At 41.4% G+C, this 14,540-nt stretch overlaps 1 protein-coding gene across 6 annotated transcripts in view; it reads left to right on the forward strand.

The window, feature by feature from the left end:
* MAST4 (microtubule associated serine/threonine kinase family member 4) overlaps positions 1-14,540 on the forward strand; it is a 510,888-nt gene that overhangs the window by 278,504 nt on the left and 217,844 nt on the right. For all 6 annotated transcript variants that reach the window (XM_083152444.1, XM_083152461.1, XM_083152453.1 and 3 more), the window contains one exon: positions 5,416-5,447. In XM_083152444.1, the coding sequence (XP_083008570.1) occupies positions 5,416-5,447 (32 nt within the window). The remainder of the gene's footprint in view (positions 1-5,415; positions 5,448-14,540) is intronic.

The raw sequence follows: 14,540 nt of genomic DNA on the forward strand, positions 1-14,540 counted from the left end.
ACAGGGCGAGTGCACGGCGAGAGAACAAATCTCTCGCCATGCACAGAGATTTTTTCTCATTGAATACTGCCCTTAGTCTGTTCACGTAAATGGGACTGTGATAGCGCTGACAAATATGTTCCTGTCAGGAAAAGTATTCATCTGATGATGATGATGATGCTTCTGTTTGGCTGATTTGCCTGAACCTTCCCACTAATAGTACTGCATATAAATTATTAGTGTGGAAGTTTTGACCATCTATTTGCATTGCTTAACTAGTAAGAGCATGAGCACCGCAACATCTAAGAAGATTTTCCGTTGATTTGCGAAGGAGAAAACAATGAATTTGTTGATCAAATTGAAAATGTATATATTTGCCTTTAGTGTTCATTCTAGCACCCTGCTCCTTGTAAAATCCTTGTAGTTCCTCCTTTCTTCCTGGGGTGTGGCTGTCTGCTGTGGTACTTCAAGAACAGTCTGGTTTGTATCTCAATGTTAAGATGCAAACCCAACTGTTGTAGAAACCACAGCAGACAGCGACACCCCAGGCAGGAAGGAGGAACTATCAGGATTTTACAAGGAGCAGGGTACTAAAATGAAGACTATGGGCAGTATTCAATGTGAATACTGGCGACGTGCAGCGAATCCTGTTTAGGATTCGCTGCACATACGCCACGTTCCGGAGCCTCGCCGGCTCCGGTATTCAACGAGTCAGGGGCTCGCTGCCCCTGACCGGCGAATTTGAGCTACTGCGGCGGACGCCGCAGGGAGCCTGAGGATGGTGGCAGGCAGGGAGATGGAAGTCTCCCTGCCTGCCCCAGAACGTTTGTGGGGGGGAGGTGGTCTCCCCGGGTGCCAGGCAACACAGGCTGCCCCCCGGGGGTGCCAGCAGGGGACCGGTTATATTCACTACACCCGATCATGCATATGTAATGATCGGGTGAAGTGAATATATGAATATGTAATGAGCGGCTCGGCTCCGGCCCCCTGCTGGCTGGTCTGTGTAAAAAAATAAAATAAAAATGTAAAATTAAATATATATTCATGTGCTTACAGCACATGAATAATTAAGCATGCCCCTTCTCAGAATAAAATTCCAGATTTTTTGACACCAATTGTAAAAAACAAAACACTTTATTTTAAAAGTTCACCTTCCACTTCACCATAAAAAGATAGTGATTGCTACTCGGTGAATCATGGCGAAAAAAACCTTGAAATGTATTCGCCATCTGGTCATTGAATAGCGTGATTTACCGTTTTAGTCAGAAATTCGCCTTACAGCACAAAATCGCCATAAAAACCTGGCGAATCAGCCTCATTGAATACCGCCCTATGCCTTTTTGTTTGTATTTTAGTTATTCGTTACATGGTAATGGTGACTTGAGAAAATACTATTAACAATATCAAGATACTACAGCGTCTTATTTATATTGTGTACAAATTTACATTATGGACACTGTAATGTTACTTTTTTGGATGTTCCAGGTGTAAGCTAATAACATACGCTCCTGTTGTAAAGATGGTAGAAGTTCTGCGGGTTTTTTTTTTTTTTAGCATTTTAGGCCTCCTCTCAACATAAAATAAACTCTACGTGAGCCCCTAATTATGTAACACAATACTTCCTCATTAAAAAAGTATTTTATTTAAGAACCTTGCAATCCTGACATGTTACATGCTCTAAATTCACTAAAAGTGTGGCCCCCTATGGCTCACCCACTGGAGTGCCCTGCAAATACAGGATGTACTTATTCTTCATTATGGTAGCAAACATGGCTAATTGCCAAAAACGATGCCTTCAACACAAGGAATTTGTCAGCACACATCCGTAACTTTTTCTTTCAACTTCTGCCCCATATGTTTGTATTTTTGTGTTGATTTTATTGTCTGCACTTTGTATATCCATGGATTGTATTTAAAAGAAAAAAAAGGTGAGAGATTACAAATAATAAAGAAAAATGGGGATCTTTGTATCGTTCTTTATCATATCATTCAGTAGCCTTTAGCAGTAGGTTTGATTACAAAGTTATCACTTGATTTTAGATTTTCTTTCTTTATAATCCTAATTTTAAAAATTTTTGAATTCTGCATTTCTACAAACCTCAAACACTTGTGGGTTGAATACCTTAAAACTAACCATTTTTATTAAAACACTTAAAATCTATTCATGAAAAATATGATATATTGATGAAATGAATATATCAATTATGACTGAAATTACAAGTCAATAAAAGTAATCATTTATAACTGACACATTTAAATCAATAATTAATTATAATCATTCTAATTAAAGGAGAGGATTAGAATCTTTGTATCTGTCAGTTTGGATGTGGTGGGAACTCTGAAGCTGAACATTGCTTGTCAGTATTTATTTGGGTAATTCCAACTTCCGGGTTAATTAATAAATTGAGAAACTTTTTGTTTTCCATAAAAGCAATGTATTACTATTGATGAAAACACTAGCCATACAATTCATAAGTGGAGATGGTGTTTCTTTTTGTACTGAAGTTATAATGTTCTGTTGTCCTTGTTAATGTATGTGCAGCAAGTGTTGGGTATATTTGAGGAGAGAAAGAGTCCGCCCCCAAAGTTGGCCTGTAGGTTTATTTACAAGTTATGTTGACAATTCTGAAGGTACTAGAAACTTTTTTAGGAAAAAAAAGGCTCTGCAAGTACACTATAGGAAGATGATCTTTACAGTGGTTTTTATCAATTTGTATATACAGTAATGATGTAACTACTGTATAGTGTCGCCTTATAGGTTATGGGCCAAAGACAAGATCTCATGGGACCCAAGTCAGGATTTGATTTGCTGGCCCATGATTCTTCTCCCCTAGGCATTTCCTACGTCTCTATCACCTTTTCACCATACTACATATCTCTTATTTCCCAAATATTATTTATTCCACTCCAGAAATGGTGTAGGCATCTTTATGGAGTGGGCAAAGTGATGAATATGCTTATCCTAAAGGATTTTCGTGCCAGTTCCAAATTTCAAAATGGTGGGGTTTTTTTTAAATTAAGCTAATAAGATACAGAACTGCATAACGTCATTCCTCTCTTCTGGGCACAAGATATTGCGTTGTCCCCAAACCCTCTCTGAATGAACTGTACTTACTTTAAAACCTCTTTTTCTCACCGCAGCCTTCTTCTGTTGCCTCCACATTTGTTGACTCTTGACATGATGTTTTTATCTGTCTTCTCATGGAGTTGAATAATACTAAAGATTGGCGATAAGCAGGGATTATGGGAGCAAACAATATGCCCAGAAAAAGCCTCTAATATAGAGGGCCTATATCTATGGGAATAGGCAGTACACAGCCGTTTGCTACCTGCTGTACCCCTGGCACCTGACTAGTAGACCCCTTGACCTGGTGTTCTGTTATAAGTACAGATTAAAAAATAAAGTTGGCTGGGTCCCCAGGCATTCATGCCAGGACCATCAGCCCCTAAGCTTTACCTATGATTCAACTGTGTGCCGAAAGCACGGTTCAAATTGTGAAATATGGAGCCAATGGCCTTTGGTGGTCTCCATAAACTCTGTGAAATTGTCCTTTCATTTAGATGGTCTGGAGTAACTTTTAACTATGGATATTGGGCAGTTTGACCTTCATTTGTGATAATCTAGGAGCAAACCAAGTACTGTTGTTGCTATAATACATGATGGTTAATGTAGTTATTTTTATATACTTATTTGTAACATTTGGAATTACTCAATTCTTTTGGCTAAAAACTAGCACAAGTTTGAATTTATCTTATTGGCTATTCAAAACATATAGCCAGCAAGATGCTTTTTTAAGAACCGAACATGACCTTGTAAATCCGAACCACTTATCTCTTAAATATATTTAAAATTAACTTTCTGTTTAGGGTACTTGTTTCCTAGCAGGGCGCCCAGATTTCCTACGTACGCTCAGTAGTTAATTTATTCACTGCACCCTGAGTGAAATTGCATCGCATGGCCCTTTTTTGTGGTGTGAGATGTGAGATGAGATGAGATGAGATCTCAGTAGTTCATATGGTAAAACACCTAAAACAGCACCACTCTTCACGTCACCCCGAAGCGTGGAGAGCCCCGCGAGGGGCGGCGGCGGAACGCATCCTCCGACCTTTTCATACCCCCACAATCCACGTCGGCGTGGAGTTGATTTTACATAGTGTGGCGAGCGCAGCGAGCCACCGAGCCCTTAAGCGTGGCGAGCGCACGCGAAATACACGCTTCGGGCTCGGTGGCTCGCCACACTATATAAAATCAACTCCGCGCCGACGTGGATAGTGGGGGTATGAAAAGGTCAGAGGATGCGTTCCGCTGTGCTCGCCACACTTCGGGGTGACGTGGAGAATGGTGCTGTTTTATGTTGTATACACACCAGGACGACTAGGGCCCGATCCCCTCAATCTAGATCCAATTCCGACCAATTGGATGTAGATTGTGTGGTGATTGGGCCCTTTTATGTCCTGGTGTGGACCGATCCGATGCGCGGTCCCGTGGGTCGTCGTTATTGAGATCCTACCTGCTGAAGGTAGGATCTGAATGACGACCATACAGCCGGGTGCGGGTCGCCATCGGATCGGACCCGCTCACGGTGCACATCGTGAGCGGGTCGTGCCCCCCCCCCCACGTCACCGTGAGCGGGTCGGACGAGACACTGACGACCCGCTCACGGTGTGCATCGTGAGCGGGTCGTGGTGGTGTGTACCCTGCATAAGATGTTTTACCATATGAACTATTGAGATCTCATCTCATCTCATCTGCGATGCGATTTCCCTCAGGGTGCAGTGAATAAATTAACTAAATTAACTACTGAGATCACATCGCAAGGCACAAAAAGCCATGTGATGTGATGTGCGATGCGATTTCACTACGCAGAATAGCCCACTAAGCAAATAGCTTAGTGGGCGCCCTGCTAGGAAACAAGTACCCTGTTTAGTGATCTTCAGTAGACTTGTTAGTGGGGCATATTAGGAAAAAACGGATTTGATTTTTTTCTTTTTATAGTTTTGCGTCACAGATATCACAAATTCCTAATTAAGTGATTGGGTTAATCATGTTTTCAGAAAAAATTTGTTTTCAATGATTTGTAGTTGGAGTGTTTCGTTTTATTAAAGATAGATAAGTACCAATGATGTCAGTAACACTGTATATACTTAAAAGCTATTTGTTCACACAAAATAACACTATTGTCTAAAATAGCCTTTTCTGCAACCAATAGTTATTATTATTATTATTATTATTATTATTATTGATATTATTATTCAGTGTATTCTTCATGTAGATTCAATTTCAAATCTTTCTGCATCACCAGACACTTTAAACAAATTTTTAAAACTGTCATTGAGATATTGTAATGAAATGTGTAATATATAAATTAGAGTTTTAGACTGCACCCAGGTATTATTTCCGCCTCCTTACTGAATATGTACTTTGTTCTCTTTCAGAAAGAACTAAGCCTACCAAGACGGGGAAGCTTGTGAGTAAATGAGTTGCATTTGTTATAATGTCTTTAGTGAAGATTGACATTGAATTCATATTGATGTTTTATTCATAAAGGAGATATTGGCAGCTGGGTTACAAAACACACACTGTATGCAGAGTTCAATATCGCAGCTTCTGTTGATTAGTGTTTGCCTTACATGTTTTATGTGGATACAAATCTACTTATCTCAAAGATCCTCACCACATGCCTGAACATGCATATACGTTATAGATTGACTTTTGTCCTCTAAACCTCCTTGTTGACAATATTGTCCGTTCTATCAAATGACATAGGGTTGTATTTATCACAATTTGTGCTTCCTGATGACCGTAATAACAGATCAATCTGATTGCTCACATCTTGGTTCATGCTTAGGAGACTTGTAAATATGATTTAGAAATGTGGAGGTCTCTACAAGCAACTTTTGTAGTGTCAGTGGCTGGGTTGAGGGTAAAGTGGGTCACTGATGATTGGCTAATGGAAATAACAGTAATGTTGGTCATTCTATGTACTACCTGACAAATCGCCTGATACCCAGGAGTTTAAATGGGAAGTCCTTACTCCAAAATGGGCATGGAACCTAATGGACCCAAGTCCTGGTTTAGGTAGATCATGAGCATGATCCAATTTGTTGTGAAGGTAAAATCAGGAAAGCCAATAGGGGCGTTCATTGCCCATTTTGTTATGTAATGAATAAACTGTCAGGATACACTAAACGATAGGATATGTGGGCTAGTTTCAATGGATTGTCCATGTTTCAACATCCCTATCTTTAAGTTCTGAGCTAAACCTCTATACATAAAGAGGGGTGAGTGTGTCCCTCCCCTTAGACCCTCACCTATAACCATTAGGCAATATTTGTAGCTGACATCATACAAGTAATAATCTGTGTACTCGTCCACAAATGTTCCCCTATTTACTCTCGAGTCTGTGCAGGTTTTTGGAGGAATTTTCTATCTTTTCTCACAACCCCCTGTGCACTGCTCAGCCAGATCTGACTGAAGTTCAGTACTGCATTCAGAGGAGGTGTATGTTCCAAATCCAAAACTGTGTTAATGACCATTTAGAATATCCTAATAACAATTTAATTCATCATAATCTGTTAGACCTCAGTGCCTAAAGACTGTTTGGGGTCTATCTCCTGGGGGTGAATATCCATTTTAGTCATTTTTTACTCAACATGTTTTCATAGTTCCCTCTCTTATAATTGGCTGTGGATTGCTGTTGTTTCACCTTGAACTGGTTAGAATTAGATAGACTGTCGGTCTCTAGTCCCTTTCTAATGTTGCGATATGTTCAGCAGTTATAATATAGAGCTTACGCATTGTACTACCCACGCACTGTTTAACGCTTAGGAATTCTGGTAAATAAAGAACACTTGAACTGCTACTGTACATGTTCTATGCTCTGTAATCCAATATTCTTTTTAATCTTGATTACAGATAAATGTGTGAATTCTCTTGGTACTAGATGCCATTATTTGGCAGATAATGCATGTAACACAGTGGTAAAATCCTCACTGTAGCAGTTGATTGAATAGTGTAATTTGGCTTATCTCATTGGGGGGGTATTTGGATTTTGACCAGCTTTGTTCACAAATCCGTTTTTTCTTTTTTTTTGAAGGGGGGGTGTACATGTAAAGTAAGAGAATCAGGACAAAAGGACTCTGGGGTAGATGTATGAAGCAGAAAAACATAGAATTTGGTAGATAAGTACCATTTTGCCCATCTAGTCTGCTCCAATGCAGTGATAAGGGAGGAGAAGTGATAAAGTGCCTGGTAATTTATCACCGGCCAATCTGCTCCTGACTGTGAAGTTATAGGCTGGGTTTAAAAAGTGACAATTAGAAGCTGATTGGCCAGTGATAAAGTACCAGGCACTTTATCACTTCTCCACCTTATCACAGCTTCATACATCTACCCCTCTTTGTGGGGGCACCATTGTGTATCAGAGAGAAGCATTGGTAAAGGGTGCCCTCTGGGTCAGCAATGTCTAGGTCATCAATCCCTAGGTTGGCCACTAATGGTCAATAGTGACTAGGTCAACACCTTAAAATGGTCGACATATCATAGGTTGGCATTGACAGAAGGTCAACACAAGCTTAAGGTCGACATGAGCTTGGTCGACATGCGGTTTTCACTTTTTTGGTGTAGACCAATTTGGTCCATACTTGACTATCCAAGTGGGCATAGAGTGAGAATATAATAGGGTGCCTGAAGCATGGCGAGTGCAGCGGTACACTTATATGGTGTCCATGTCGAAATATGTACACATAGACACCGAAAAACTCATGTCTACTTTGTGGGTGTCGACCGTGCCCATGTTGACCTTAAGCTTGTGTCGAACTTCTGTCAGTTACGACGTATGGCATGTCAACTATTTGAAGGTATAGGTCACCATAGTGGTTGACCTAGTGACTGTCAACTTAGACATTGTTTCTCTCATACCGTAACCGTTTAAATGCTATTATTAAAATGTTTGCTTTTTATTAGATATGCATTCAAATTTAAATAAAAACAAAAGCAAACCTTGCAGGATAAATTGATTTGCGCTTCAGAAAATATATAAATAACAATATAAGATCAGTTTGCACTGTGCGAAGATAACTTAGTAATAGGCCGGTAAAAGTGGCCTTGAAGTTGTAACACTTGTTCACCTGTAGAATGGGACTTGGGAAAACAAACTACACCCAAAATGTGTTACTTGTGGCGATGCCTCCACCCAAGTTTTTGTTTTATTTCTGATAGGGCAGTCTTGGGAAACCCTACTACAATTGGCACATAACCTATACACTCAGTCAGTTAAATTGACACAAGGAAAAAAAAAATCTGAAGGATTGATTAAGCTGGAACTTATTATTTTACCGATATCGTCCATAAACTGCATAAAAATCATGCATTAACTTGTAACACATTTTTTTAGTTACTGGCTCTGCATATCAAAATGGCCACACAGTTCAATGCAATCACATTTTAGTAACTGTATAAAGTACACATATTTGTTTCATATAGGAGTGTGATTGAATGATAACTGACTTTGCTATAACTCCTTAAAACATACTTCTTGTACACTTATTTCGCCAAGGTAAAGGGTCCTGGACCCTGTAAGATATAATATCTCAATAAAACCCACACGCACACGCTATAACATAGTTAGGGGGGTATACAATCATGCCAACAGTCGTGATCCTGGCCCGTTTGCGGTCAGATCGACCACATAACGACAGACAGGATTCAATGTCCCGGCTGCCGCTCGGGGCAAAGGGGGTGTGGCCGCGAAAACGGCTGTGGATTGTCGATCTGCGACAATCCACGGCCATTATCGGCAGAATGGGCCTGACAGCTTCTGAAGTCGGGCCCGTTTTGCTGTGATCCTGCATCAATGCAGTCGTTAAAGACGTAATAGGAAGCCACGTCGGAAATAGCGGCGGCACATTGCATACCCCCCTTACTATTATTGCAATCTATGAAACTCTAAAATACAGAAATAATGTAAATACTAAGATGTAAATAGTTTCCACACTTTTTTGCTGGCCAGGCTCTCGTTGGTGCGCACATTTATTTGGGATGCGGTCAAAATCCCGACGGTTAAAATACCGATGCCGGAATACCGAATGCTGCAATGCTGGCACTTTGTCCCTCTATGTGTGTCTACGGCACCCATAGAGGGAGAATTAAATAGTGTGACTAGCGTAGCGAGGCACTGGGCATTGCGGCGTTCGGTATTCCGGCGTCTGTATTTCGACCCCCAGGATTTCATACCCCTTTATTTATAGTAAATGGTTCTGAAGTGCAGATTTATTAAGCTTGGTGAAGTGATAAAGTGTCTGATTTTTATCACCGGCCAATCGGCTCCTACCTGTGAAGTTAGCTTGGTTTGAAAAATAACACGTAGAACCGGATTGTCCAGTGATAAAAACCAGACACTTGATCACTTCACCAAGCTTAATAAATCTACCCCTGTGTTTGAAGAAGTATGAGTTACTGTGCTAGCTGTCTATATAGCCTCCTCTTATAATATCAGTTAATATCCAACATTGGTAGTTACCAGATATGCTGCTAAAAGTTTCTTATAATGTTATCCAAAGGTATTAATCTCTTCTGTAAATAAAATCTCAGTATCAAGGCAGCTACTGTTCTTTTGTATAGTTGTGTAGACAAGGGCGTAACTACCATAGGTGCAAGGGGTGCAGCTGCTATGGGGCCCAGAGCTGAAGGGGGCCCATCTTTGCTGTCTAAGTAATATGTTTTACATACATTTATCACCATCAGTTGCTAAATAGGGGGCCCTTACAAACTTTTGCTATGGGGCCCATGAACATCTAGGTACGCCTCTGTGTGTAGACCTTGCTCAGAGCTTGGATTACTCTAGATGGGAGCTGGGCAGCACCAGTTTATACAGATGTTAATGGATGTAATAAGAAATCCTGAGCGATTACTGATATTGGGGCAGATGTATTAAGCCTGGGGAAGAGATAAACTGGAGATAAAGTGGAAAGAGATCACGCACCAGCCTATCAGCTGTGTTAGAAAAATAGCAGTTGGGAGTTTATTGGCTGGTGCACTCCTTCCAGCTTATCTCTTTGCCAGGCTTAATACATGCCCCATTGTAAGGTAAATTCTCATAGTCTATGAGTTATGACTGTGCTCCTGCACATAGGACATCTCGGTCTGTAACATAAAGCTACTTAGCCCTCAGATGCTGATGCTGTATGCAGGCTATATAACATATGGCCAATGACTGAGAGGCTGTACGTCCACTATTAGTGATACGGCTAATCGTATCTCCTCTCCAATGTTTAATAATGACTCTTTATAGTTTCCAGTGATGTAGCTTTTTTTATAAAACACTTGTCCTGGGGGTACACCATTATTTAGTGATGCAGGCTCGTGTCCCAGCTTTGTAACCAAGGCCCCCTAATCACTGCTGAGGTGAAGGGACAGGAGCACAGCTGTTATTACTCCGATTACCTCAGGAAAGTTCCCTCAGGCAAGCCCCTCCCCCTCAGGATCAAGCTGTTCTATGTATAGCTCTTGTTCCCCTATGTCTCCTGCTCAGTCCACGCCCTCCATCTTTACTGCTCTTGGGCAGTCAGTATATTAACCCTATAATATAAAACTCTATAGGTTTTCACATATTTAAATACTGATTTTTCTAGTTCTAATCAAGTATTTAATATATAACCACTATACATAGGGTTACAAGTTTTTTTAGTGCCCTTCATCTCAGCTATCAATCTTGTCCCAAAAATTGAAGCATGCATAGGATTTAAATCATGGGCCACAGCACATTTTTGTACCAAATGTGGACAGTGGCTTAATCCTGTACCGTGATAAAGGTGCCTATTGGCTCAGAAACGTTGGTATAACCACAGCTTGGTGTCAGTTTGTTCCAAGTACTGCCGCCGTACTACACACATTTGACATCCTTATAAAACTGAGGTTCTATTTTGTTATAGATATTTCTGGTCCTGTGTGACCCATTCTTGTATCTCATAGACTGGTAAAGGAAACATGATTTCAGTTTAAGGACATTGCAGATTTGGGATAGCGATATGACAATTGTGTATATACACATACATTATCTACATACTGTACAGACACTCAAACACCTGATGTTGGACAATATATACCACTGAAACATCTATACTGTATATGAAAATACCTATGATTATTTTTATTGTCTGAGTTTAACTGTGAAGTCCGAAAGAGAACTGTTCCGAGTATAAATGTCACGAATACATTCGGTTGGGTGCATGGTGGATGTGTTTGCCAGTATATGTATAAGTCCATGTGTTTGCAGATGCCATTTTATCTATTATTTTTCGGTTTGAAAAATGCAGCAATTCCCACTTTTAGAGTCGCACAGCGGTTTTCATTTTATAACTGCCAAGTCTGGTGATATGAGGATTGCAAGAGATATGAGCGGCGCCTGAAATTATGCGTATGACAAATAGGTGCCTCAATAATATTTGTTCATAACTGTGATGGGCTAGAAGATTGATAGCATCATTTTTCTTTTTAGATCTGACAGGAAGATTTATTTTTTTAGTACACCCATTGTTTCATTTCTAAACAGTAATGACATAATGTATTCATAATCTACGATTTTAATTTGTTGCTTTAAATGTGAATAATCATTGCTTGGTGTGTGTCAGTATGTATATAATATAAAAATGATAAATAATGTGTTTATGAGTATTATTTATAATGGCTTACCTGGACAGATGTGTTAACGGTGCCCATCCTTTTTGTCAGAGTAGAGCCAGTGGGAATATGCATTGTTTTAATTGTAAATGTTACCTACAGTATGTCTATATTTAATAGTAGTGAACAAAATTGGCGACCGTGGCACTAAAACCACAGAGCCAGTGAGTGGTGATGGGGAGTTCACCCACCTCCCAGTTGGAGAGGCCATTTTAGGAGCAGTGATGGAGAATGGGGGTGTGAGCAGAACTCCCGGCGACTGTAGTTGGAGAGCAGCAGCCAAAACGCAGTCCACATTCCCCTATGTGGATCAGGCGTTCCGGGTGATGTTAGCAGAGGCGGCACGGAGGCGGTGGGTACTGAGGCAGAGCTTTCCCTGGCAGGCAACAGTGCCGGGACGCTGATGCAGAATTTCTGGTGAATGTGGAACATAGGCATGGCCGCCCTGATGACAGCCATGTGGTGAGCAACACCCTGAGCAGTATACTCTTTTCTGAGTGAGCATTATACAGGGAGGTGTATGGGCATTCCTGGGCAGAATGGAAACTATAATGGGCCCTGGAATAATTTCAAGAAGTGTTCTCACCTGGATGGAACCAAATCTAATGTAGGCGAAACAACACCAAAATATGCAGGATTTATACACCTGTGTAGATGTTGTTGGTTTCAATATGCTTGACAGTCTTGTGGCCCCCAGACCTTTAAGTTGATGTGACTAACCGTAAACCTACACATTTTAAATAATACCCCACCTCCCCCCACTGAGACAGAACACGGACCTCCCAAAACCTCCATTAAGCAGATAAACTATTATCATAATCCCCTGAAAAATCCTGAACAATTATCCCCACCCCTCCCCCAGTGAAACCCAGAAACACCCCATAAATTGTTACATCCCCAGATAGCATCATTACTGTACTTTTGAAAGATGCTACAATGAATGTAGATGGGTGCCCACCATATATGAGTATTTGAAGCACTAGGTACTCTGCTCTGGAAAAGAGCAAAAGTTGTTAGTGTGGGAGACTGGAGGGGGTGGGCCACTACACTGGGCAGGGCCACATCTTTATATAAAAAAAAAAGTTACTAGCTAACAGACGGGCCAGCCTACCGGGAATCTTACCTGAAACCTTACGGCCATTCCGCCTCTGCACACAATAATTATTTGACCCTAAAATAACATTAATACATTTATGTGATTTAGCATTAAAAATGGTCCGTGTTATTAGTGTCTAAATCATTGATTGTATAAAGGAGGCATTGTTAGCTCTTAAAATTGGTTGTAGCCTTCCAACAGCAAGAAGGATTGAGCTTAACAAGTTACTTTCAGCCTAGTTTTCTCAGCATGACTCCTCTGATTTCTATCTGGAAACAGAGCAGTCATGCTGTCTAGGCGGAGCCATTTGACTCAATTGGTGACGTTCTGGACCTGGAAGCAAGTCTGGACCACAGCGCTGTTGCCGGGAGATGCTGGTGAAGTTCTGGGCCCGATGGAAAGTACCTTATCATTGGTGACGTCAGTCATGGTGCGACACTCACTGTGTGAAACATCACCATGGTAACTAAAATAACTAAAAACTGATGTCCCAATGCTGCATAGTAGTAGACAGTTAGTCATACAAAACATATGTATATCATAGTGTATCTAGCCTGGATCAACCAGGTATTGTGTTGTATACCGATCATATTTCTAATAGTGCACCAATGTATATGGCGTAAACATGCACTGAAACTAGCATTTGCATATTATCGCAACTGCCTACGTACATTAAAGTGGAAGCAGCGGAGTCCCTCTACGAATCAAGCCTGGAATTTGGAAGCATTAGCTGATGATGGTAACTGTAAAATGAGCACAGGAAAAAAATTTTAAGTGGTTCTTAGATTGATTGGTTTCCAAATCAAGCTCATAATATGTGCCTAATTGTTTACTTTGTTAAATACTAATTCAGTGTTTACCAAACTGCGCCTAGGCTCCCTGGGGTGCCTTGGAGCACTTGCAGGGGTGCCTCAGGTTGGTGGTCCAGAATCAATTCAAGTTATTTATGGCCAATGAAATAGGCAAAATCAGTGCTTGTGGCTTCCACTTAAGAATATGTGGGTAAACAGAAGTGAATCATGTTTCTCACCACATAAGTGGACCTAAGGAAAACATTTAAATCACAACTTTTTAAATATTTTTCCTGAAATTAGTAACCAACTTTTGGCGTAGGGGTGCTGAGAGGGGGGGGGGGGGGGAGCAGGTACAGTTTACCCCGGCCTGTCAAGGGGGCCCTGGTCTGGACACACAGTTTACAAAAAAAATTGTGGCTAGTATGCCGGGTCTGAGTGCGCCGGAGTCAGCTGTACAGCAGCGCCATTTGGAGTGCGGATGTGGGCGGACGTGGGGGGCAGCAGCATCACAGCGGTCCTTCTGAGTGTTACGCCCTCCGACTCCATGGCCTGCCACATGACTTGTGAGTTTACCGTGGCTCAACAAAAGGAGGATACTTTGAGTAGGTAGTCCCTAGGTGCTGGGAGTACCACCCACTCTGCAGAAGCCAGCCCACCCCGTTCCCCACATTCCCATCCCAGCCGCCACCTGCAGCAGCAGATGCCAGTGCCATGTCTCCAGCCCAGCAGTCCCAGACCTGGTTCCCCACCCATGTCCAGGTCACTGTGTTCCAAGGTGGAAGGTGGGTGGCTGGTTGCTCTGTGTCTGCTGCCTCCCTGAATGCTTTTGGGGCTGAGATCTGACTCTGGAAGTCAGCATGTAACCCCTGGCAGAGCATGTACTGTAACTCCATGACAACGAGCATGTTAACCCCTGGCAAAAGCATGTAACCCATGGCAGAGCATGTAAATGAATGGCAACGAGCATGTTAAACCCCTGGCAGAGCATGTA

This window comes from Crinia signifera, chromosome 1 (genome assembly GCF_055691185.1).
Source record: "Crinia signifera chromosome 1, ASM5569118v1, whole genome shotgun sequence".
Classification (NCBI taxonomy): domain Eukaryota; kingdom Metazoa; phylum Chordata; class Amphibia; order Anura; family Myobatrachidae; genus Crinia; species Crinia signifera.